The sequence below is a fragment of the Eubalaena glacialis genome, chromosome 13, assembly GCF_028564815.1.
Source record: "Eubalaena glacialis isolate mEubGla1 chromosome 13, mEubGla1.1.hap2.+ XY, whole genome shotgun sequence".
Taxonomy (NCBI): domain Eukaryota; kingdom Metazoa; phylum Chordata; class Mammalia; order Artiodactyla; family Balaenidae; genus Eubalaena; species Eubalaena glacialis.
The window spans coordinates 93,689,223-93,715,251 of NC_083728.1; the positions used below are offsets into that span (position 1 = coordinate 93,689,223).

General features: G+C 61.3%; 1 protein-coding gene across 3 annotated transcripts in view; it reads left to right on the plus strand.

Annotated features, from left to right (window-relative positions):
• Positions 1-26,029, plus strand: part of MAD1L1 (mitotic arrest deficient 1 like 1) — a 342,045-nt gene that overhangs the window by 259,905 nt on the left and 56,111 nt on the right. For all 3 annotated transcript variants that reach the window (XM_061208639.1, XM_061208640.1, XM_061208638.1), the window contains one exon: positions 17,409-17,616. In XM_061208639.1, coding sequence (XP_061064622.1) covers positions 17,409-17,616 — 208 coding nt within the window. The remainder of the gene's footprint in view (positions 1-17,408; positions 17,617-26,029) is intronic.

Consider the following 26,029-nt stretch of genomic DNA (forward strand, 5'->3'; position numbering starts at 1 on the left):
TGCATTTTAAAGAAAATTGCAAACATCTGTACCTCTAAATGCTTCAGCATGCATGTAATTAAGCAGAATTCATCTCTGGGCTTTGCGCCCCCGTCCCACTGTCCCTCGGAGGCCGGTGGGAGGAGCCCCTGCGCTGGAGCCTCCCCTCCCAGTTCCCGCCCTGCCTGCTTCCCTTCCCGGGTGGGGCTGCCCCACAGCCAGCCTGTGGCTCTGCTCAGGAAAGGGACCAGACTGCAGCCCAGTGACATTTCAGATGAGTGTCTCTTTTTTGGAAATGGAGTGAGTAGAAAATAGCCGGGTTCCCTGTGAGCGGGAAGCTCGCGGTGCCCCTGGAGCCTGCCCTGCTCCCGTCCCTGCGTCACCAGGCAGGAGCGCTGTCTAATCACAGATTCTCCCAGCCTCTGCGTCCTTCCCTTTTCCGGAATAAGGGGGGGCGGCAGGGAGTGGCCTTCACGGCTCTTCACACCTCGTTGCCCTCGCCCCCGGGCCCCCGGCCCACTCGCCGCACCGCAGACCCCCTGAGCCCCGCTGGCTCCCCCACCTGCAGGTTTGCCCAGCCCAGCCCGCACCCCAGGGGCAAACTAGTCAGTCCTTGGACCTCAGTGCCCTCCCCCACCCCACCTGTTCTCACCTGCCCTCACCTGCCAGGGAGCCCTGAGCCCAAAGCAGGCCCAGCCTCTGCTTCTCAGGACCCCTCTTGCCCTTGGGTCCTCTTGCTGCTAACCAGGGCCTTGAGCATGTCCTGCCCCCGACTGGACAGGCTATTTCCTGATGACCTACTGCCCATGCTTCTGGAATGTTCTCTGGGCGTTGCTTCCTGGAGGGGACAGAACCCTGCGGGCCATGGTGCTGGGGATGCGCGGTGAGGGGTGAGTCCCAGAGATTGTTCCTGGTGGGGTAGGTTGTGTCCCTTCCAGCAAGGAAGGCTCGCTCCCTGGGACTGATGTCGCTCTGAGCATCTGCTTCCTTGGTGCCGGCTGAGCGACCAGGGGGCAGGGGTGTGGGCTGGATGGCGCCAGCAGTGGCCACAGCGTGGGCAGCACTGATGTTGCCACACACACAGTCCCTCCCGCTGGCTGTAACTCTGGTCACGGCTCCTTACTGACTGCACACGTGGAGCGCCACTGACCCTGACCCTGCCTATGTTCTCACTTAACAGCCACGGGCACTGAGGTGGGGATGCCATTCCCACTGCACAGATGAAGCGCAGGTCACAGGAGCCGCTGGTCTGCCACACGGCGAGAGGTGACACGGTCACGTCCCCCAGCTCCAAAGACCCCGGCCCCTGCCCCAAGTTGCGCTCCAGCTCCCCAGCGGAGGTCCAGGCCTCCCTGCCCAGCAGCCCCCGTTCTGCCCTGAAAGCCTGGGTGGTCTGTGTGAGGACCACAGGGCCGGCAGCCTCCACCCCCCCTCCCCCCGCCCGCCATGGTGGCGGGACCAGAGCTTCGTAGAGTCAAGACCGGGCTGCCCTCCAGCCAGCTTCCCTCCCCAGGCCCCACGACCTGCTCTGTCTGCCCCTGGGCCCTGCCCGTCTGCGGGACCCAGCTGTGGCGTCACCCCTCCTCTGGGCTGTGAGCTGAGCGCAGTGACCTCACCTGGCTCCCAGCCAGTGTTCTTGGGGCACAAGGACACCAGGGCACATGTGGGCGACTGCAGGGTAGAGCACCCAGAGGACACACGTCCAGACGTGAATTCCTGCTTCACAGACACGGGGCCCTGGGCGGATGCTTCACCTCCCTGCCGAGTCCCAGCTCCTTGGCGGGGAGCCCGAGGGTGGAATGCCCGCCCAGGGTGGCGAGGATCAGGCCAGTCACGCACACAAGCCGTCTTGTCTGGCTCCTCTCACACCGTAACTTCTTCGAACTGGTGGGTTTGTTTCCCCTAATATGTATTTGTACTGCCCGCCCCCCTTTGAACTCAAGAGTCTGTTTTCAAACTGTTTCTGCAGCTTGCTTTTGTCTCTTTGTGCGTTTGGGAGATTTTTCCCACTGACACGCAGTGCCCTGTTTGTTTTTAACGCGGCGTGTGGCGCATCACCGTGCGCGTTTGCCACGACGTATTAAACCCTGCCAGTTAACGGGAACACGCTCATGAGCAAGGCTGTGGTGAGTGCCCTACACATGGTGTCTCCGGTGTGTGCGAGTCTGTGTGTAGGAGAAGCTCCCAGAAGAGAGCGCGGGGTCAGTGGGTACCTGCATTTATTTTGGCAGCACCGCCGGACAGTCGTATGAGGGCCAATGGGAACTGTGTGGGACGTGTTGTAGCAGTACCTGTGAGGGTGCCGGTTTCCCTACAGCCGTCAGACTTATAGATTTTTCTGGTCCGGTAGCTGAAATGGGGTAGCTCAGTGTAGTTTTAATCTTCAGTCTCTTTATCATAGATGAGTGAGGATTTTTAAATCTGTTCATATGTGTTAATGTTCTGGTCCATTTTTCAAATGGATTGTTGGTTCTTTTCTTGTTGGTTTTTTGGAGCTCTTTGTATATTAAGGACTTGAGTTCATTTTAAGTTGTGAACATGTTTTCCCAATTTACCATTTGTCTTTTGACTTTGTGCTGTTTTTTTTACCAAGCAGAAGTTTTTGGCTTTTAAATTTATTTTATACAGATGCATTTATTGCCTTTTCCTTTTTAGCTTCTGGGTTTTTGTTCATGTCTTTACCTTTCTCGTGTCAGGGTATAAAAGAATTCTCTCATGGTTTCTTCTGGTTTTCTGGTGGTTTCATTTTTACACTTAAATCTGATTGATTTAGAATTTGGTTTTGGTTCTTTACAAGATGGGAAGCGTGATACCTACCTGTTTTTTGGAAGAGGCTCTTCCTGGTACCCCTGGACCACTTATTGAAAGCCAGTCTTTTCCTCGCTGGTGGGAGGTCTGCCCCCTCGTGCACTAGATGCCCACGTGTCAGGTCACAGCCAGGTCTCAGTGACCTCCTGCCCCGTGACTCTTCTTTATCAGGGTTTTCCTGGCAGCTCTTGTTCATTTTTATATGAACTTTGGAATCAACATATCCAGCTCCCCCACCAACCAGCCTAGAACTTGCTGGCTTTCGTGAGAAGTGAAGATGAAGGTCGGGCTCGGCCGCCTCCTGGACACACCCTCCCACAAGGATGTCGCTGTGTCTTTCTGTTTGTTGGGGTCCATGTCCCCCGTGGGAACAGCTCACAGATGTGTTCACCCTGCACGTTTCCTGTCAAATCTACTTCTCAGTGTCGTGTCTTCTTTGTTTCACCATCAGTGGGTCTTTCCTTGAGTGTCACGCACGCAGACCGGGGGCCGCCTCTGAGGGTCGTAACCTCCTTACGGTGCCACGTACGCCCTGCGTCCGGCTGCACTGGGCCTGGGATCCAGGGGTCCCAGGGCCTCGCTGCCCCGGCCCGCCTTCCTCAATGTTGTATGTAAAACGAGACACGTAATGAAGGAAAAAGCCCAGCCCTCCCGCCCCCCGAGGCAGCGCCAGGCTGCTCCTGTTTATTGGAGCCGAGGACTGAAAAAGCCAGCACGCTGATGTGCGTCTGTGTGGAGAAATTTCCACAGGCGCTGATGGCTGTTGATTTTTTTATGCAACGAATGACGTGTCCTGAATATTAAGCCCCTTCTCGTCCCGTGGGCCTCGGGGATGCCAACTTCCTGCCTCCTTGCTGGGTGCCCCAGGGCCCGGGGGTGTCATCGGGCCTCAGAACCCAGACTGCAGGCCCGACCCCGAATTTGCAGACAGGTCCCCCTGAGCCACTGAATTGGGCTCTTTTCGCCCTGGGACCCTCCGCCGTCTGGTCCGGCCCTGCTCCGCCACTGGCCATACTCAACACACAAAAGGCTCGCGGCACAGCCAGCGGAGCCATCGCCAGCCTCGGGCCGCTGTCGCATGCGGTCACTTCAGCCTCAGTGCTCTCGGACTTGGCCGTGATACCGCTCTTCACCCCCATGTGGTCCTTGCAAAGTGTCTAGATGAGAAAGATAGGGACCCAGCTCTTTAAAAACCTGGAAATTAGGCCTGCTGAGAAAGGACGTGTAACGGTCGTCTTCAGGCAAGTCGAGCGTTCTTACCGCTGATCGTGGAGCGTCACAGCTGCAGTGAGGAGGGCGGCAGGGGCTGGGGCGCACCCGCTTCTGCCCGAGGGTCCCCTCGCTGACGTGAGCCTCGCCCTCCCTGGGCGGCGCCCTCGCACAGAGGCAGGGAGGTCCTTGCAGACGGAGGACAGCGCAGCCCCCAGAGCTCCACTCAGCCGCGTGCGGCTGGGCAGCCCAGCATTGGGGCAGCTCTGCCCGGAGACCCCCTCGGTCTGTGCCAGACCGAGGCCCAGAGCCCCGCAGGGCAGTGCCAGGAGCAGACCTGTCCTGACTCTGGGCCCAGCGCTCCGCCTGCTACACCCAGCTCTTCTCACAGTTTCCACTCCATTCAGGGAGTTTCCGTGCAGAGGACTGGGATGGGAGACACAGAACCTGCTCGAGCTCTGGGTTCTTTCTCTTCGTGATTGTCCCCAAAGTTGCAGGACACGGGCCCTGCCCCACACGCCAGGTGTCGGCCCGTGGAGCGTTCGGCTTGCATGTGCCCCTTTAACAGCCCGTTACCCGCTTCTGGAGAGCCAGCACCCCGGATTTGCGTCCCAACCTGCTCCTGTCCCCTCGACACTGGATGGGGATCTGAAGTCAGTCATTGGGTCCCCTCTGGCCCACGTCCTCCTGCCGTGAGGGAGCCCACTCTCCTGTTCAGCTGGCTTTGCCCCAGCACCTCAGAGGGGCTGTGTCACCAGTCCCTGTGTAGACGCGCTAGGTATCACCCTGGGGGTTCATCTGCGCTCCCTGTGCCAGCTCCCTGACCGTCTTCCGTGATCACATCTACTTGGACAAGATCCCACTGTTCCACAAAGAATTCCTGACAGGTGATACCATGATGCCTGCAAGAAACAGATCGCAGACGTTCTGACCGTCGGGGCTGATGTTGTAAGTGAAGCTGAGCTTCCTGGCAGCCCTAACGAGAAGGGAAGTCTGGCCAGTTGCACAATCCCTCTTGTAGCGGGAGGTTTTTTGGGCAGACACTGGACCCTGACGGCGCTGTCTCAGGCGGGACCGCAGTGTGCCTCCACAGGTACCGTAGCTGAATCATGGAAGCGGCCTTGTTCACCACGTGATCCAGCAATTCTGCTTCTGGGCATGTGCCCCGAGGAGCTGAAAGCAGGGTCTCAAGCGGATGTTTGCACACCCACGTCACAGCAGCCAAAAAGTGGAAGCCACCCAAGTGTCCATCGATGGGTGAGTGGATAAACAAAACGTGGTCCCTCCACACAATGGAATATCACTCAGCCCTAAAAAGGAAGGAAACTCTGACACCTGCTACCACATGGATGGACCTGGAAGACATGATGCTCGGTGAAATAAGCCAGACACAGAAGGACAGATACTGGGTGATTCCACTTCTGTGAGGTCCCTGGAGGAGCCAGGGTCACAGAGATGGAAAGTAGGGGTGGCGACCAGGGGCTGGGGGAGGGGGAGGGGCAGCTAGTGTGTAATGGGGACAGAGTCTCAGTGTGGGAAATGGAAAGTTCTGGGGACGGACGGTGGTGACGGCTCCACAACAGTGTGAAAGTACTTACTGCTGAACAATACATTTAAAAATGATTAAGATGGCAAGTTTTATTTTACCACAATTCAAAAAAAAATTTTTTTTTAAGGCTTTGTTTAACATTTTCTGATACAACTCAGAGGCCTGGCAGGAGAAACACAGTGCCCGCGCCCATGGCAAGGGCGCAGGCGCCGGGGCTGCTTGGCCCTCTCTCTGCCCTCACCGGCCAGATGCTCGCCCTTCACCAGCTGGTCCTGCGACTGCCGGCCTGACCCACGAGGCCCCCCTCCGCCAGCTCCTACGGCTCAGGGTGGATTTAGGGTGCCCACTATCGTGTGCCGTCCGTAATAGGGAGATCACGACAGAGCTTCTGCTCAGCCGCCCATCTGAGCAGGGACACGGGTCACTCGGTCGATAGGCTCAGAGGACGTTGCTCTGGAATGGCGGGGTGGGGTGGTGCCAGAAGCTGCGGCCTCCAGACTGGCCAGACGTACGGCGAAGGCGTGTTCCTCCTCCTTCCCCTCCTCTTCCTCCCAGGAGGTGTGGCCCCGGTCCCCCGGGCGGTGGCTGGTGTCGGGGCCTTGCTCACAGCCCTGATGTGACAGCAGCTTAGGGAGAGGCTCAGCCGGTGGTCAGGAGCAGTGGGGGGCCCTGTTAGCCAGGAGCAGCTTGGCCAGCTGAACCAGGCCCCCTCCCCGGCTACATTGTCAGGGGTCAGGGCTGAGGAAGGTCTGGGCCTCCGTGGCCCGCCCCGCCCTGCCATCCCGGGGTGGTGGCATTTTTGCTTTTTCCAGCTTCCGTGGGGCCTGGCCCAAGCCACCTGGGTCATGCGGGAGCAGAGGCTGATGTGCAGCCCCACCTGGGGACGTGACGTCACGCGGCTCCACTCACCTCTCAGGGTATTTCTCTGTCACTGCGGAGGCACTGGCTGCCGGACGTCACCTGCCCTCCGGAGCAGTCTGGGAGCGTTGAGGTTTACCCCCAAGAGTGACCCCAGCCTTAGCTCAGCTGGACCCGTCCCGCCCCTCCTGGTGGTCGGGAGCACCGTGGGCAGCCTGCTCCAGCTGCCGAAGGCCCCGGCGCTCTCCTTGCCTATCCCTCCCGCCCCCGTCTTTGGAAACGTCACACTCCAGTAGAGCTCCCGGCCAGGACCTGAGAGTCCAGGACGGGCCCCGAGATTCCTCACTGGTGTGGCCTCCCTCCAGGCCTTCCGCCGAGGGGGCTGCTGGCCGCAGGGGGACAAGCAGTGGCCTGGCTGGGCGAGGCCCTCCCCGGGCCCCGCTGTCCCTGGGCGGGGGACACTGGCGGCAGCCACAGGACACAGCCTGCCAAGCTCACTTGTGCGTCCAGGGCCCACGTGGTGCCTCACGGCCGATGGTAGATAAACTCGCCCTGCCATGGCCTCCGGCACGCAGTGGATGGAGCTGGGGAGACGGTCGCCCGGAGGGTGGTGTGAGAAGGGTCTCCCACGTGTGCTGGCCTGGCAGGCACGGCTCCCCACAGCGCCACCCTTCCTGGAGCTGCTGGGAGAGCCCCAGCGCACACTGCCGGTCTGGGGACTGGCAAGGCCCGGCAGCACCCCCTCCCCAAGGCCAGCCCCGTCGGCGGCCGCAGTGGCCGGTCCCCCGGGGCTGGGCAGCATGAGCGTACGCAGGGACCTTCGCAGCCCTTCCTAGACCCTGACAGCCCACGCGTGTTTGTTCGTGAGGGGCCTCGGCCACAGGAGTGCCAGGTGCCCTGCTCCTGAATGAGGCCTCTGTGGTGGGGGATGAGGGGACACGAAGGGCGCGGGGGGTGCAGGGCGTCGGCCCACGTGGTCACCGGTCCAGGGCAGGAGGCTCGCGGAGAGCCTGTAGTGAGAGGGCAGTCCCCAGGGGCCAGCCCCCATCACCCCTCCCTTGTGGCCCTCCCGCCTCCAGCCCTGGGCCCCTCCCCTCTTCGCCCCTCCCGTGACTGGTCCAGGGTGGCCGCGTGGGCCTCGGTTTCTCGGTCTTGGTGCCGGGGATCTTAGGGGGGTGCGGCCTGCGCTGTCACGTGGTGCCCCCGCCGATCCCCAGGCTCTCCACCCGCGGTGAGCACACCGTCTGGGCAGGCCGGGCCGGCCCTGTGCCCCCGGCTTCAGAGCTGGGGAGCGTCCCTGTGAGCCACCGAGCAACGAGCGACCCCGGCCCATGGGGTGCGTAGGACGCGAGGCTGGTGCCTGAGGGACCTGCCCAAGGTCGCGGAGCCCTGGGCCTCACGGAGGCTGGGGTGAGGCGGGCCCGGCCAGGACTGTGCCCCCCCCATCCGTGAGGTCCGGCCGGCCCTGCCCCTCCGACCCAGCGGGATCCCCAAAGCTCCCCTGCTTTTCTCCCTGAGCTGTCTTCCTTCAGCCTGGAGAGATGTTGATTTAGTTTTGAGGCCGGGTGATTTATAAATACGCGTGAGGCTCGGTGGCGGTCTTACTGGGCTTTTTAACTCTCTGTGCACCTCTGTCTCCTGCTAGCAGGGTCTCTTAGTATTCGTGGCAGGTCCGCCCTGCCGGCAGCCCTTCCCTGGCCCGGGGCGGCCACAGTCCATCCACAGGGCACACGGGCTCCCGGGGGGTCTGCCCTCCGTCCAGGTCTCCCAGGTGCTAAGCTTGGAAGGTTCTTACAGATCAAGTTCACTGCCCTCACGCTTCAGCAGATGGAAACTGAGGCCCAGGAAGACAGGAGGCCTGGGCCGCCAGCAGGTTAGGGGCAGGACTTGAACACAGACAGGAGCGAGGCAGATGCCAGGGGACTCAGCCGTGGCCTGGACGCAGGGGGACATGGCCGTTCGTCTGGGCTTGTGCGAAATCTGAGCCCGAGAAGGAGCCCCACTCGCCCGTGAGCGGAGGGCGGCGGGCCGGCTGCGGCCCCAGGGAGGAGCATTGCCGCACGCCCTGCTGTGCCCTGGGCAGGCGGGTCGCGGGGCCCAGCCCCTCGTGCGGGCTCCCCGAGGACCCGGCTCGGCTGGGGTGGGCGCAGGGGGAGCTGGACCGCGGGGGTCGTTCCTCCGCAGTCACAGACGGGGACGTCTCTCCGCCCCCTCGGCAAATGGGACGTTTTTGTTTAGCCGGTAATTGCACCCGCACGTCAAAGGAAGGTTCAAAACTTTTCCTTTTGAGATTCTCGTCAGTGTCTCAACATTTCCTCAGCTGCAAATCAAACAAGGCAACAAATTTTTAGCAGAAGATTATAGCCATTTTCCCCCTTTCTTCCTCAAAGCTGTCACGCAACAGCGGATTTCAGCACATTTGTTCGTGCTCTTCCGTCTGCTTCAGCGGCGCCAGCCCCCCGACGCACCCTTCACGGTGCCACGAACCCCCTGTGCCCACGGCCCTGCGTGCCCGGGATGACGGCCGGCACCCCTTCCCCCGGACCCAGGGAGCGGGAGGCCCTGGCCAGCCAGCCCTGTGACTCCCCCGTCCTGGTCACCAGCTGGGTCTCTGGTTTCTCAACCACAGGACACTATGCAATCATAACTGTCACCCACTCCTGCAAACGTTTACTTGATGTGCAGCGCCTGCCGCCCTAACCTTTGGGGGAGACAGGTGACGGGACAGAGTTTAAAGCGTCACGAGCTGGTAGGAGCTGTGGATACACGGAGCAGGGAGGGGGCGTGCTGGGGGCTCTGCATTACTGCTGCCACGTCACCGCCGTCTCTCAGTGGGTCCTCACGGGGCACTGGGGTCCCCTTACTAGTCTGGGGGGCGGGACAAAGCCCTGTCCTCACGGAGCCCCTGCCTGACGGGCTGCAGGCACCATGTCTCCCTTCTCTCCAAGGAAGGAAAGAGGGAGGGCGGAGGGGAGGAAGGAGTGGCCTGGGAGGGCTTCCTTGCTCCGGGAGGGGCGGTGCAGAGAGCAGAGCCCCCGGTGGGCTGAACCTCGACCCCCTCTCACGCAGCCCGGCCATGTGGTCCTGTTGGCTCCTGACCCCTGGCAGCCTCATCGGGCCTGTGTGAGGGAGGATGGGGCCTGGGTAGCATCCTTGCACCCCAAGGTGCCCGTGTCCAGTCCAGCCGGGCCGTGGGGACTGGTCCAGCCCGGCACCGGGGAACAGCATCTGGCCCCGTGGTCCGTACTGCTTCTCTATTCCAGGCCCATCAGACTCCCGGGGAAACCAGCCGGCCTCAGGCCCCCTCGTCTGACCAAAGGGACTTTTCAGCCTTGGCTTCCTGAGCACCGAGTGGAAGGTTCCAGATGGCAGGGTCTGTGGCAAACCCCAGCCCCTCAGGGCTGTCGCAGCCCACCCGGGAGGCGCCTCTGGAAGGCCCTGCTGGAAGTCCAGGCTGGCCCCAGGCGACACAGGCCTGAGTCGGGTGGGCTGGCCAGGCTCCGGCCAGGCCATTTTAGGGAGGGCAGCTGGTCAGAGCCAGGTGCCAAGACCTGCCCTGAGGACGGTGGTCTTGATAGCGAGTAGGGTCTCGGAGTGGAGTCCCAGGGCACAGCGGGGCCGCGCGGGAGCCCTTGCGCTGGAGGGGGTGTGAGAGCGGAAGCCGGGAAGCCGGGATCGACCAGCTCGGGAGCAGCACTCGAGGTGGGTTTCGCCCAGGCCTGCTGCTGCCGCAGGAGCCGCGGGGGCGTGGAGACGCGGCCGGCACCCCCTGCAGGCCCGAGGCCGGCCGGCCCGGCCAGCGCTTCCTGCGGAGCCAAGCGCCTCTCCCCCGCTGGAGGCTGGGGCGGCGTGTGGAGGGAAGCCTGGAGCCGCGCCAGGCTCTCGGTAGCAGATGGAGCGTCCACGCACGTCCTACTGTTTGTTTTCCCTATTTTCTTTCATCTCTTTTTTAAAAACAGCTTTATTGAGATACAATTTACATACCACAGAACTCACCTTTGTGAAGCGTACAGTTCAGTGGTTTTTCATACTTTCACAGATAATGAGCAACCATCACCACACAATTTCAGAACATTTTTATCATCTCGAAAAGAAATCCTGTTTCCTTTAGCTGTCACCCTACCCTCCCCCATCCCCACTCCAGCCTTAAGCAGCCACCAGTCTGCTTTCGGTTTCCATAGGTTTCCTTGTTCTGGATGTTTCATACGAATGGAGTCACATATGTGGTCTTTTGTGACTGGCTTCTTTCACTGAGCACAGTGTTTTCAAGGATCATTTGTGTTGTAGCAGGTGTCAGTGCCTCATTCCTTTTCTTGGCTGAGTAATATTCCATTGTGTGGGTGGACCACGCTGTGTCAGTGCCTCATTCCTTTTCATGGCTGAGTAGTATTCCATTGTGTGATGGACCACGCTGTGTCAGTGCCTCATTCCTTTTCATGGCTGAGTAGTATTCCATTGTGTGATGGACCACGCTGTGTCAGTGCCTCATTCCTTTTCGTGGCTGAGTAGTATTCCATTGTGTGGGTGGACCACGCTGTGTCAGTGCCTCATTCCTTTTCGTGGCTGAGTAGTATTCCATTGTGTGATGGACCACGCTGTGTCAGTGCCTCATTCCTTTTCATGGCTGAGTAGTATTCCATTGTGTGATGGACCACGCTGTGTCAGCGCCTTTGTCAGCTCTTGGACACTTGAGCGGTTATGGTGACTGATGCTGCTTTGAACATGTGTGTGCAAGTCTCTGTGTGGACGTGTGTTTTTATTCTTCTCGGGGGTGTACCTGGGCATAGAATTGCTGGTCACGTGGTAACTCTGTGTTTAATTGTCTGCGGAGCTGTTTTCCACAAAGGCCTCCCCGTCTTCCATTCCCAGCAGCAATAGGAGGACAGTTTCTCCCTGCCTCGCTGAGACTGTCTGGCTTTGTCATTCTAGCCACCTCGGTGGGTGCAAAGTGACATCTCATTGTGATTTTTATTTCCGTTCCCTTGATTACTAATGACATGGGCACTGAGCGTCTTTTTATGTGCTTATTGGACATTTGTATATCTTCCTTGGAGGAAGATTTATTCGGATGCTTTGCCCGTTTTTACATAAGTTTGTTTTGGTTTTGTTTTGTTTTTTCTGTTGTTGCTGAGTTGTAAGAGTTCTTCATATGTTCTGGATACAAGTCTCTTATCAGATAAGTGACTTGCAGATATTTTCTCACGCTCTGTGGGTTGTCTTTTCACTTCCTTGATGATGTATGCTTTGAAGCACAACAGTTTTTCATTTTGAGGAAGTCCAGTTTGTCTACTTTTTCTTTTGTTCCTTGTTTCTAGTGTCACGTTGAAGAATCCAAGAGCAAATCCAGTGTCGTGAAGCATTACGCCTGTGTTTTCTTCCACGTGTTTCACAGCGTTGGCTCTTATGTTGAGGGTTTTCTATGAGGTCATTTTCGTGTATGGTGTGAGGTCAGGATCCAGGTTGACGCTCTTGCATGCGGGTGTCCAGTTAGTTGTCCAGCACCTTTTCCTGGTGGGTGGCCTTGGCACCCGTGTTGAGCATTGGCCAAGTGTAGAGGCAGGGGCTCTTCTGGACACTCGGCCTGTCCCTGTGCCAGCTCTGCTGTCTTGGCCGCCATCGCCTGGTAATAAGTTTGAGGGTCGGAGTGTGAGTCCCGGGGGCCGTGGACACTCTCACTCCCTGGGCAGAATGGCGTTAGCAGACCCCGTGCAGCTGTCCTGTCTCTGTCATGACCCGGGCTTGAGGCCGAGTCACAAAGGCCTGGGCCCGGGGGCTGCCACCCCCTTGGTGGGACCCTGGGGCCCCCGGGTCAGGGGCTGGGGCTCCGTCTCGCTCCTCGGGAGGTTCCTTCAGTTACCTGCTGCCTTGTTACAAACACCCCACAACTTAGTGGCTTAAAGCAGCTGGCATCCTGTTTCTCGCGAGTGTCTGTCTGGTGGCTCTGCCGCTCTCTCCCGGGCTCTCGCACTGCTTCCAGCAGGTGGACCTGCTGGGCTGGCCCCCCACCCCCGCCCTGGGCTGGAGGCCCCATGCCTCCCTCCCTGCGGCCTGCATCCCAGGGAGGCTCCACGGCATCTTCGCCTGCAGGCTCGGGCCTCACGCCCCACTTGGCCTGGAGACAGGGCGAGCAGGGCCTTCTCGGGGGAATTCTGGGGGCGGTGGGCATGATGCGGCCCTCTGCCCTTCACGCTCACGGCGTCCCAGCGCAGGCAGAGAGAGCGTCTTCGTCCCGTCCCGGGGTTGGGGCTGTGGGTCTAATAACTCTGAGGCAGGAGCAGAGGCCCCAGCTTTCCGGCGCCAGACGCTCACTTGGGCACCTGCAGGTTTCGCAGGCTTGTCACTTCCCCCAGTTCATCAGAGCTGCGAGCATTTCCCCCGTCTGGTTTGGTTTGGTTTGGTTAAGCCCTGTTGGTTCTCCCTTTGATCCTTAAATCCTCTCACCCACTGCAGTGTTTTCTTTCCTTCATTCCCGTCAAGGGGAAGCCGGTGGTCAGAAACCGCGGTCTGGGGTGGGAGCGGGTGGCTCTCCTTCCTGCCCGCGGGGTGTCTGGCGTTTCCACAGCAGCATCCTGCCCCCGACCCTGATGTCCAGGCGCCGTGTTCCCCGTTTCTCCCCACACCTGCTGGGCAGGATGACCCCGAGGCTCGACAGGTCCAGCGCCTCGGCCAAGGGTCACTGGGGACCTTGGGGTCAGGCTCTGTGCCCAGCTCCCTGCCCGGGCCCTCCCGGGGCGTCAGCAGGTGAGTCCTGGGGAGGCAGGGAGGTGGGCGTGAAGCCAGTGGTCAGCACGGCCAGACTGGGAGAGCCTGTGGCCTGGGGGGAAGGAGGGACCCTTGAATATCTGAGGTAAAGGAGAGGGGTGGAGCCCGGTGGATTCAGCCTGCCAGCCTGTTTTTGCTTTGCACGTTTAAAGGGTTGAAGACAAATGAGGAAGAGCAGCATTAAGGACACGGGAGGGGGCCGTGCAGGGCGGGGCTGTGTGTCCACGGTGCCCAGAGCTCCTTCCTTCCTTCCTCCCCTCCCTCCTTCCTTCCCCCCCTCCCTCCTTCCTTCCCCCCCTCCCTCCTTCCTTCCCCCCCTCCCTCCTTCCTTCCCCCCTCCCTCCTTCCTTCCCCCCTCCCTCCTTCCTTCCCCCCTCCCTCCTTCCTTCCCCCCTCCCTCCTTCCTTCCCCCCTCCCTCCTTCCTTCCCCCCTCCCTCCTTCCTTCCCCCCTCCCTCCTTCCTTCCCCCCTCCCTCCTTCCTTCCCCCCTCCCTCCTTCCTTCCCCCCTCCCTCCTTCCTTCCCCCCTCCCTCCTTCCTTCCCCCCTCCCTCCTTCCTTCCCTCCCCCCGCTCCCTCCTTCCTTCCCTCCCCCCTCCTTCCTTCCCCCCTCCCTCCTTCCTTCCCCCCCTCCCTTCTTCCTTCCCCCCTCCCTCCTTCCTTCCCCCTCCCTCCTTCCTTCCCCCCTCCCTCCTTCCTTCCCTCCCTCCCTCCTTCCTTCCCCCCTCCCTCCTTCCTTCCCCCCTCCCTCCTTCCTTCCCCCCTCCCTCCTTCCTTCCCCCCTCCCTCCTTCCTTCCCCCCTCCCTCCTTCCTTCCCTCCCCCCGCTCCCTCCTTCCTTCCCCCCCCTTCCTTCCCCCCTCCCTCCTTCCTTCCCTCCCTCCCTCCTTCCCTCCCTCCCTCCTTCCTTCCCCCCCTCCCTCCTTCCTTCCCCATCAGCTGACCTGCTAGGACAGAGATGGTGTGACAAGCACCGCCTGACGCATGTGCTCTCCGGCCCTTTGCAGAACACATCTGCCCTCGTCTCCTCCCTGTACCCTCCTGACCCCAGACCCACGGGGGACATGAGCTCCAGCAGTACCTGGCCCGCCTCCCATCTGCTGCAGGGCCCTCTGCCAGGGTGCGCAGGGCAGATGGATTCTATACGCCTGGCTGTGTCTCCCGGAGTGTTAGAATCGGATGAAATAACGATCCCTTCCAACCCTGACAGTCTGTGATTCACTCGGGAGTTACAGGATGTCTCTTTATCCTTCGAGGTTTTTACAAGGTTCTCAGAAGCCTGTGAGGCGCCGGCTGCCAGCCCTCTGCCTTCCGCCAGGCTCTCTCCCCTTCTCCCGCCCTCTCTCTGCCTGCGGCAGGGAGGGGGTGTCTCCATGCTCCCCTCCCTCCCTTTTGGGGTCACTTTCGGGGGCTCTGAGCTGGCGGCTGGCCGAGGGCTGGCCGACGGTGGCCACACAGCTTAGCTCCCGCGCTGGGACCGTTCCGCTGAGTGAAGTGTCCACCCCTGGCCTCCCTCCCGGGGGATTCGACGATCTGAGTGAAGGGTGCCATTTCTGCTGTTCCCCCTGGAAGAGCGAGCTGTGGGCAGAAGTCACAGGTGGGAGGTTGGGTCGTCCAGGAAGGAATCTCAGTGTCGGGGCAGGAGGGAGATGTCCACTCAGCTGGCCCAGCATCCCTTGTGAGAGGCGGGCGGGCCCGGGCCTGGGCCAGCAGCCCGCTGCCCCTCAGCCCAGGACACTCGCGTGTCTCTCTCTCAGCACCGGGTGGGAGGGACGCCCAGGCCTTCCCCTCGCCGAGGCCCAGGCCCCCCTCAGCCCTTGCCCTGGGAGGCCCAGGGAGTGATGGCCAAAGAGGCGCGGCCTCTGCGCTGTCCCTCCCGCCCGGGGCTGAGCCGTGGGGACAGCAGCTGGGCAGAGTAGAGGTGCTGCCTCCTGAGTTTACTCGTCGGTGGTCTGTTTGCTGACCGCCTGGGCCTTTCTCATCTGTTGGGGTGACTCTTGGTGGCAAATCCCGATGCCAGTGAGCTTTGCGGGGCGGGGGGAGTCACTGATGCTCACGCCTGGAGAGCTGAGGCAGAGCGGACCTGTGCCTAGACGCACCCACGGACTCACTTGGTGCACATTCTGGAAACTTTGTATTGAGTAACACGGTGTACGTACGGGAAAGCACACATGTCAGGAGTGAGCGTCACTCACCGACCGCACTCGGTCACCAGCGTCCAGACCAGCACAGACCCGAGTCCCCTCCCAGCTCTGCCCTCGGCCCCGGCCTCGGCCTGTGGTGTGTCAGCGGCCGCCCCGTGTCCGTCCGCCAGGTCCGGCTGGTCTGTTCCGCTCTGTGTGTGAGGGTTGCCCACATCGTCCTGCGTGCAGACCTTCCCTCTCGCTGACGCACGGTCCTCCGTGGGGGACCCCCGCGCCCTGTGTGATTCAGGTGCGATGGGTCATGGTTCTGAGTTCCTGGTCTGGGACGTGCACTCGCTCACCCCAGGGTCCTGCCGAGGGTTTCCTCCACATGGGTGCACCCTGCACCCTCCGAGAGGATGGGGTCTGCAGGCCCTGGACCCTCATCTGTTCAGTGTCGACTGAGCATCTCACTGCGGTTTTTACTGTTTCTTTGGTGAGTAATTTGAGCTACTTTTCACGGGTTATTGGCTCGTTGATATCTTCTTTTTGTGAAGTGTCCGTTCACATTTTTTTGTCCATTTTAAAAACTGAATTGCCTGACTTTTTCTCGTTTATTTGTATGGGTTCTTTGTATGTTGTGGATGTGAGTCCTTTGTCAGATTTATGTGTTTCATGTATCTCCCACTCTGTTGGTTCCCTTTTTACTCTTTTGATAAATAGAAGTTCTCAGTTTTTATAAGTCCAGTTTATTTTTTTTTTTCACTTGTTTAGCCCGTTTTGAACCTTGTTTAAGAACCTTTGTCTACTCCCGGGTCACAAAGACGTCCCTATATTTTCTCCTAAAACCTTTGCGTGTAGATTTGCCATCACTCAGGAGTGACGTTTGTGTGGTGTGAGGTCAAGGTCAAGGTCATCTGGGCATCCAGTTGACCCTGCAGCACGTACTGGGGAGACCATCCTTTCCCCACTGGCCCTTAGCACCTGCCTCGGTCACTGCAGATTTGCAACGTGCGGTGATGCCTCTCCCACAAGGTCGCCACAGCCGCCCTGGGCCCTGGGTTTTGCGTGTGGATTTCAGGCCGTTCAGCACCCACTTAATCAAACGCCTGCCCTGATGTCCGGCCCCCTTCACTCTCTGCCGGGCTGACCTTGTTCCCCTGTGGCTGGCGGGCTCCTACCAGCCAGGAGGGGAAGAGGTGGGATGTGTCCACAGACAGTTGAGGGTCTCGTCAACTTGGAGGGGAGCGTAACCGGGTGTGCCTGGTGACTTCCTTCCAAAGGGGACAAGTGCAATTCAGCCAGGGGTCAAGGTCACCTTGGTAGCGTGGAGCCTCCACACGGTGTGATGGGAAGGTACTTGACCTCTGGGGTCTTCCTCCCCTAACCCTTGACCCCAGGTAACGGTGAGGAAAGTGTCGGCCACATCCCGGCAGCAGGGCATCTTCAGGACACCGGCACGGCATCCTCCACACTCTGAAGGTCACTCAAAACAAAGCCCAGAAAACCACCAGCCCAGAGGAGCCACGGAAATCGGACAGCTAAAAGTCCCATGGGGTCCCGCAGGACGGATCTGGGCACAGAAAAGGGCACTTGGAGAAAACTAAGGAAATGTGAAGGAAGTAGGGAGTTCAGTTAGGATGGCGTCAGTGTTAGCTCTTGAACTGTAACAGATGCACTGCACTGATGTCACGTGTCGGTAACAGGACCGTGTGGGGACTCTGCTTTAGCGTCACAGTGTTAGTAAGTTGGGCTTTTTTGTTTGTTTGTCTTTAAATCTTAAAAAACGGGTCCCACTCTTAAAGAACATGAGACAGGAGGGTCGCTGAGAGGCTGGCGAGAACCCAGAGGCATTAGGGTGTTTGCTGATGGTGTCTGAAAGCGCCGCAGTTTGAAGAGACCTCCCTCCCAGTAGCTGGTGCTTGACGAGACTCAGAGAAGCGGGCTCGTGTGCTGAGTTCTGACGATGCTCCAAAGATGGGTTGGGTGGGCTTTCTGTTTTCTCCCCCGTTGAATTGAGGCCGCAGCCCAGGGAGAGGGACGGGGACCCCGCAGGCCGGGCTCGGGTTCCCCTTTGCTCTCACTCCGTGAGGGGCTCTGACCTCCTGCCTGTGGTCCCGCAGGGTGACTACGACCAGAGCAGAACCAAGGTGCTGCACCTGAGCCTGAACCCGGCCGGCGCGGCGAGGCAGCGGCTCCACGAGGATCGACAGCGGCTGCGGGAGGAGTGCGAGCGGCTGCAAGAGCTGGTCCGTGCCCTGGAGGCCGGCGGCGCCGTCCCCACCAACCTGGAGGCCGCCGCGGGGCTGCCCTCGTCCAGGGAGGTGGCAGGTAGGGCCCTGTCCGTCCGTCCATCCGTCTGTCCAGGCCGCACAGGCAGCCAGGCCGTGGGCATCCCCGGGGCTGTGTGGGAGGCTTGGTGACTCAGGCGCGGTGAGGACCAGATGGCTGGAGCCCTCCCGACCCCTGAAACAAGTTAGTATCGTTTATCAGTTTATACGTGTGCCATTCATCATGAGTAAACCCAATACTCCGTGGAAGCGGGGGCCATCTTTCACCACCTGAGTACATTTCAGGGCCCCAGCGAGCCCGCTGCAGGGGCCTGTAAGGAGCCCAGGAAGCTGCCTTTTCTATCACGCGGGTCCCGCCTGCTCTGCAGTTCTAAGCCAGGGCCACAGCCTCTGACCTCGCAGCTCGTCTCTCCAGGGCGGTGCAGTGACCGCCGAGCCTGTCCCCTGCACGCTGGGTCACCAGGTCCCGCCCTAGTGCAGAGAGAAGCCGGTCCATCAGTGCCAAGGAGGGAGGGGACCCTCTGGAAGCTCCGTTTTCCCAGGGGTCACCCAGTCCGGCCCCATGGGGAGGCTGGGGCCCAGGGGCTGCCTGCGGCCCCTCTGAGCTGTCGGAGGGTGCCCAGCACTACTGCCCACGGGTGGCTGGGAGGAGGGCTCTCCTCGCTGCCCCCTCGGTGAGGTCTGTAGGGCGTCTGCGTCGAGAGGGCCAGGCTGCTGTTTGCTTGCCGTTTGCCGCGTGCATTTCTGAGTAGCTTTTCCGCTGGGAAGCCCTTCCCCACTTCCCCTTCCCATGTTTGTCATCTCCTCCCGCGTGCCCACTGCGGTTGGAGTTGGGAAGTGGGTGCAGCCGTCCTCTTGTCTGGAACAGGGGTCTGTGCGTTGCCCGTTGCTGGGGTCGTAGATGTAGCCCCCCTCCGGCCCATCTGCTTCCACCGTCTACCTCGCGTGGAACCAGCCTTTCTCGAAGTGCCTGAGGTCAGCGGTCACCGCCCCGCGAGACCGTGGAGGTGGGAAGCCGCCCTCAGCACCTGGTGCACGGGCTCTGTGAGGCCAAGGGCTGGGTCAGCCAGGCCTGAGTTTGAGCCCCAGCTGTGCGCTCCCTACACCACCCGTGCCGAAGCTGCAGGGTCTCGACTGCAAGGCTGAGCCCGGCCGTCCTGCGGGAGGCACGCTCCATCCCCTGCTCCCTGGTGCTGTTCCGTCCTTCTCCGTCTTGTCCCCATTCCCATGGCATCCTGAGCGTGTCGTGGTCCCAGGACCCTCGGCCCAGTGTCCTCTGTGAGACGGGGGGTTCGTGCACCGTCGTGGGTTCAGCTGTGACCCCACGGTGCGGAATCAGTGGGGTTTGCCAGCCTCCACCTGAACTCTGCGCCGCTTGGTTTTCCAGGATTGCAGCTGCCCTTCAGTTGCTTTCCCGAGGTCGCGTGCTGGGCTTATGGACGGTGAGCACGGACGTGTCGTGTGAAGTGCACGCCCTCCTGCGGATGTGCACGCGCACGCCCGTTCCCACCTTGCGCCGGCCTCTCCCATCTTGTCTTCAGAGGGGGCGGTGGCCTCTCTGCAGGGCTGGCTCTGTGGATCGGAGCATCCAGACACGACAACGACGGGAAACGTGCAGAGGCGTGCCCAGGACAGAGCTCTCTCCCTCCCGCAGGTCGGAGCAGAGACGGTTACTGCCGCAGCGCGAGGCCCCCAGAGCTCAGGACCCCCGCGTGCCACCCTCGGGGTCCTGCTTTGCTCTCCTGGCCGTTCAGCTGGCCCTCCTACACAAACTCCTCATTTTGCGGTTTTCATCGGCAGCAACCAAATGGAGAGAATCCCGGCGTCCCGGCCCACAAAGCACAGGCCTTCCATTCCTGGGGCAGAAACAGAGCCCCCCGTGCCGCTTGGACTGGCGGTGTTGGCTGCCTGGGTGCCCCCGTGGCGGTTCTGCGGCCAAACCCCGGCTCAGCCGCAAAGACTGCCGTGACGGGGGCACGGGTGGCCGGCGTCCCGCCCTCCCCGGTGAAAGCCAGGAGAGGCCTCTTACGGGGTCCTCAGCAAGTGGGCGGCCGAGCTGTGGTTTCCAGGCCTGCATTCCTGTTTTCTCCCCGTGTTCCTTCCAGCCACAGCTCCCAGCCCCTCTTCTCGAGCAGCCTGTGTGTCCTTGACAAATTCACAAGCTGAAAATGCAGACGCGGGCACCTCGAGGTGGCTCTTTACTCTGTGAAAGGACTCGTACCGTCTAACGCGACAGATCATTTACCCAGTGAGGTCTGTCACTCCTTCCGACCAGTGGCTCTGTGCTCAGCTCTGGGGACACAGCTGCTCGGCGCCTCACAAGGGCGCCATGACACGTGCCCACAGACGCTGTGGGCATCCAGGCAGAGACGGCCAGTTGGACCGTCCTCCTTGAGGCCCCACAGCAAGAGGGACAACGGCAAACCTTTGGAATCCGGACAGTCGGCGGGCGGGTGGTCTAATGGTGAGCAGACTCAGGAAAACAGAATCTAAGCAGCTGCAGTCGAGCCAGGACCCAGGCTGACTTATGCCACAAACCTCCCCAAAGGCCCAGAATTGGCAGCAAGAGGCGCTGCGGGAGGGGCGTGACCGGCTAAGCTCAGGAGGATTAAGGATGCTTGCTTGGAGGCGCTGCGGGAGGGGCGTGACCGGCTAAGCTCAGGGGGATTAAGGATGCTTGCTTGGGGGTGTGATCAAGGGGCAGGAAGGTTCCCAGACCTTCACCCAACCCTGCGTGGTGGGCCGTGGCCTCTCTCCCAGCAGAAGTGGGAAATGGAAGTCCACACAGCGGTTTCTTCTCCTGGAGCAGCCATTCCCAAGGGGTGGTTCCCAGGCGGGCAGCAGGCGCCCCAGGAACACGTGGGCCAGGCAGGTCCTCGGGCGCCGTCTCAGGCCTGCGGGGTGAGAACTCGCGGGGGGCGGGGCAGCGACTCTGGCGGCTGGTTCTGCGGGCAGCCCACGTCCTCCCCCATGTCTGTGAGCTGCGGCTCCGGAGACGGTGTGGACATGGCCCATCCAGGACGAGAGCCAGCAGCGGAGCCGAGGGATGAGGCTGGTGGATGCCCAGACGCCCCCGCCCACCCCTGTCGCCCTCTGGAGCCTGACCAGCTCCGGAGGAGACCCGAAAGCACTGACCCTGGAGGCCCCCGTAGGCAGCCGGCCGGACCCTGGGCTGAGCTGACAGGCCAGGAGGACCCACTGCTGGCTGTGACCAGGGAGCCAGAGCAACAAGTAGAAAAACGCACCTGGAGGGCGCAGGCCACCAGAGTGCAGGGAACCTCCAAAACACTGTGTCCTCAGAGAGACGAGGACGGACTTTCAACAGCAAAACACAAACAAGAGACTTTATTTTTTCAAAATGAAAAACAACAAACTTCTGGAAGTTAGAAATATCCAGGAGGTAAATGAAAGTCTAAATAGCAGATTTATGAGATAAAATTGAGAAGGTTTATCTGAAAAGTAGAAGAACAAGGCGACGAGCTGGAAAGCAGGAGAAACAAGCTGAGGAACCTCGAGGAGCAGTCCGGTCCGCGAGGTCCGCCGAGTCGCAGCGCTGCAGGAGAGGCGGGGTCGCGGGTCACACCGGCACCGTGCAGCGATGAGGCCGTTTCCGTGTGGGTGGGTGAAAGGGCCCCCCCGGGGAAAAGCGGGTCGCCTGTCAAAGGCCAGGGATCAGAAGAGCTTCCTTCTCAGCAGCAGCCCTGGCGCTGGAAGGCCGTGGGCACTGCTCCAGGTCCCCAGAGGAGCCCGGCGGCAGCCCCGGCCCGGCGCCCGTGCTCCAGCAAGCCCGGAAAGGCTCACCGCGCGCCCCGTCTCAGGAGGCTGTCAGAGGACGCGCCCAGCAGAGCGAACAGGAGACCAGCAGAGGAGACGAAGCTCAGAGAGCCCGGGACGCACGGCGGGGAGGAGCGGGCCCTGGCTGGAGCGGGTCAGAGGCTCTGGGCCTCCTCCAGGCCGGGGGGTCGTCAGGACGTAACCGGCCCGTGTCTCGGGGCATCGTGGCCCAGGCCTTGCCATGCCGCGTGCCCCGCGCCCCTGGGCCCGCTGCCCTGGGTGCACGGAGCCGCCGCCCTGCCCGGGGCGCCCATCTCATGCCTCCTGTTTACATCTGCTGCCACCACAGGGTTAGGAAGCTCCCACGTGGGTCAGCAAAGAGGTTCGGCCGCGTTAGCGATGGGTGCACAGACAAGTCAGCGAACGGAAGACAGGACAGCGTCAGCTCCGGGGAGGACAGGACGCCGTGCAGGAAACGGCGAGGAACCCTCGTCTGCTACAGCCCAGCTGCAGCAGCACCTACCGTCCTAACAGTCCTGGGTCCTGGGAGGATGATGACGGGAGGATGGGCATGTGCGAGCCGGCAGGGCGTCAGCCACTTAATACCAAGGTCATCGGAGTCCTTGGCCAGAGAAGGAGAGGACCTACGGGGCGTGACTGGACTCTGAACCATGTGCGTGGGAATGAAAATAAAGCGTGAAGTTTAAAACAAAGCCCACACAGTCACGTGACGGCCTGGCGCGTGCCAGCTCCACAGAAGCTTGGGCTGGTCCTGTGACGGAGACGGGGCAGCAGAGGCTGAGAATGGAGGCCGGAGCCTCGTTTAGGAGCTGCGTGGACCCAGTGGGGCCGGGCGGCAGGGTGGAGGGTGCCCTGTGCTGACCCGTCCTGGGCTGGACCCAGCGGGCTGGCGGCCCACCAGAGTGTGGGCGAGAAAGGAAGAGTCATTAGGTCACCCCGCTTCCTCCTCGTGGGACCAAGAGGAGGGCGGCCCGGTCAACTCTCAGGATCCTCGGGGGAGCGTCCCCGCTAAAGCCACGTGGGCAAGGGAGCCCCGCCGCCGGGTTTGCGTCCTGCAGTCAGCCCCGGCCTCGCTCCAGGGGGTGTCCAGCTCTTGCAGAAACCCTGTGGCCCTCCATCTGCGCTCTCAGGCCAGCTGCACGCTCCTTCTGTCGGCCAGTGGAGCAGCTGAGGCTCGGGGCGCTGGCCACTCCCCACAGCCCAGGGTCAGCCCCGCCCCGGGGAGCCGTGAGAGCGGCCAGGTGCCTCGCTGGTGGCTCTTAAGCGCCCGGGAGACAGATGCCGGTGGCGCTGCCATAGCTGAATGGGTGGCTGGCCTGTGGACTGAGCGCGGTGATGAGGCGCTGGCCTCTGTGGAGGTGAGGCCACATGTGTCTAGTTCTGCCTTGCTAGGCAGAGGCACAGTTCGGCAAACTCCCTCCCCGGGCCCCCTGCATCTGCCTCAGTGCCCAGGGCTCCAGCAGCGGGGCCAGGCTGCCGGGCTCTGAGCTGTGACCTGCCTCCAACCATAGAAAGAAATCTCAGCACGTGGAGGCCCCTGACCTCCAAAGACGCATCATGGAGAGTAGGGCACCAGCAAAGGCCCCGCCCCACATACACCACCCGCTTTCCCCTGTGGGCCTCGCGGGCCAGCCTGCCCCACCTCTGGACGGGTCCTGTCTGCTGTGCACACAGCGTGGCCTTCGAGCCGGGCCTGCAGAAGGCCCTCTGGGGTCGTGTGGGTGGGCGTGCTCTCCGCGGTGGTGCGAGCGCGGAGCTGGGTGGCCGGGATGGAGCCGCTCCGGGCGCCAGGGATGGAGGGTGCCCCGCCTCCTGAGGACTCCGAGCTCGCCGTCACCGCACCAGGAGCCGCTCCGGGCGCCGGGGACGGAGGGTGCCCCGTCTCCTGAGGACTCCGGGCTCGCCGTCACCGCACCAGGAGCCGCTCCGGGCGCCGGGGACGGAGGGTGCCCCGCCTCCTGAGGACTCCGGGCTCGCCGTCACCGCACCAGGAGCCGCTCCGGGCGCCGGGGACGGAGGGTGCCCCGCCTCCTGAGGACTCCGGGCTCGCCGTCACCGCACCAGGAGCCGCTCCGGGCGCCGGGGACGGAGGGTGCCCCGCCTCCTGAGGACTCCGGGCTCGCCGTCACCGCACCAGGAGCCGCTCCGGGCGCCGGGGACGGAGGGTGCCCAGCCTCAGGTGACTGCGTTCCGACACGCAGGGGACGCTTGTCTCCGGGCGTTCCTGGACCTTTGACAGAGGAATCGCTAAAGAACCCCTGCCAAGGCCGCGCCCTCGGCTGGCAGGAGCCTGAAACCTCAGCCCCCAGCACTGGCTGTGCTCCTTGCATGACCCCACACCTCACCCCGCCTGGGCCGGAGAGGTTCTTCATTGCGGTTTAATTAGGTAAAGAATTAATATTAAAATAATCTAATCTTGTCAGAGCGACACACGGAAGGCGATCAAGTTTGTCTCTGCCTGACTGTGCGCAGCTGAGCCCGAGAGGTCCCTGGAGGAGGGACGCCGAGGCCCCTCCCTGGAGCCCGTCCGTTCTGCCCAGGGGGGAGGGCGCCTCTGCAGCAGCTGCGCTGCCTGGGCTTCGTCTTGGTTCTGCTCCTCTCTCCAGACGGGGGCTCACCCCCTTCCCGCTTCAGCCGGCACCGGCCCGGAAGGGCGAGGACGGGGCACGGGCCAGCTGGGCTCTCCGGATGTGGGGCGTGGCGGGCAGGCCTCTGAGTCGCCGCTGTCCCCCGGGCCTCCGTGAGTGCAGGTGTGACGGCAGCTGGGGAGATAGCGCGGACTCGCTGAGGCTCCGGAAGCCGTAGCACCTGCTTCCCAAGCCGGCAGCCACGCGGGCCAGCTGGACGTCGACAAGGGAAGAGCCACGGGAACGAGGTGGCCTCAGAGCAGGCCCTGGGTGTGGGGATCGTGTTTGTGGGGAAGGGCACCTGGCGGGAGCAGGCCGTGCTGGATTGGCACTCACTCGGGAAGGCGTCACGGGGAGCAAGGAGGCCCAGACAGCTGCGGGTCACTGGTGAGGGCGCTCCACGTGGCTCGGCGCCCGGCACGAGGTGATGGACTCGGGGTTTGCTGTGGCCCCCGGTCTGGCTGCCCGAGGCTTAGAGGTGGCTGTAACGTAGATCCGAGAGCTGTGCTCGGCTCAGGTGCTGGCCTCTGGCCACTTAGAGCCTTTGCGGAGCAGCTGAGAGCCCCCAGCCCACAGCAAGAGGAGTCCTGCCCTGTGCTTTCCCCAGCTCGTCGTCCTCAGCTGGAGGGACGGCCTCTGAACAGGCAGGAAGACCGTGGGAAAGTAGGAGGCAGAGGCGAGAATCGGGAATTGCGCCCCGGCCTGTTCCCGGATGGGTTACCGGGAGAGCAGGTGGGTCTCAGGCTTCCTCCCCTCCCTGCCCGCCCCAGCAGAACAGCGTTGCCGTCCGCACCCATCACCTCCCGGCCTTGCAGCAGGTGGGAGGGAGGCCTGCTGGGGTCCTTGAGGCACCGTTGTCTGGCCAGCCCGAGCCGCACACGCCGGGTGGATCTTAAAAGCACTGCAGAGGCTTCGCACCGAGGTGATGTGGGAACCTGAGCCCACAAGAGGGTGGGTCAGATGCAGCCAGACACCGTTAGCAAACCTGAAAACCGAAGACCGGAAGCAACTGTGCGTGTTCCTGTGAGCGTTAGTGCGTTTCTGCAGGGTGGGCACTGGGAGCAGGATTGCCGGGCCACGTGGTTAGTGGGCCACTGGCTTCGTAGCCGGCCGTGACCCCCGCGCTCCCACCAGCACCGGGGTGGGGCTCCGCGGCGGCACCAGCCCGGGGCCCTTCGTCATCCTGAGGTGTGTGCAGTGGAGTCCACCACGTTTTAACTGGCATTTCCCTGACGGGTGAGATGTGGAGCATCTTTTGTCGCATGTTAGCCATTCCTGTATCCCCCTGGGTGGGTGGAGTCTCTCTTCAAGTTTTTGCCCATTTTTTGTTGGATTGTTGTCTTTGGCTTGAGTTTGGGGAGTTTCATTTCCTAACAGTGTCTTTCTCAGAGCAAACATTTTTTAAAATTATTTATTTATTTATTTTTGGCTGCGTTGGGTCGTCGTTGCTGCACGTGGGCTTTCTCTAGTGGCGAGCGGGGGCTTCTCTTGTTGCGGAGCACGGGCTCTAGGTGATCAGTTTATCTCTTATAGGAGTCAGATCTAAGAACTTTGCCAAACCCGAGGTCAAGACCCTTTTTTTAATATTTTCTGCTCTAAGTCTTTTAGTTTTGCATTGAAATCTGTGATCCATTTTGTTAATTTTTGCATATGATGTGAGATTTAGATTATGGTACATTTTTTTTTTTTTTCCGCTGCGTTGGGTCTTTGTTGCTGCACACAGGCTACTCTTCGTTGCGGTGTGTGGGCTTCTCGTTGCTGTGGCTTCTCTTGTTGTGGAGCACGGGCTCTAGGCGCAAGGGCTTCAGTAGTTGTGGCCCAAGAGCTCAGTAGTTGTGGCTCACGGGCTCTAGAGTGCAGGCTCAGTAGTTGTGGCGTACGGGCTTAGTTGCTCCGCGGCATGTGGGATCTTCCCGGACCAGGGATCAAACCCGTGTCCCCTGCCTTGGCAGGCGGATTCTTAACCTCTGTGCCACCAGGGAAGTCCCTCGAATTTTTTTTTAATTTAAGATTTGTTTGGTGGCCAAGACT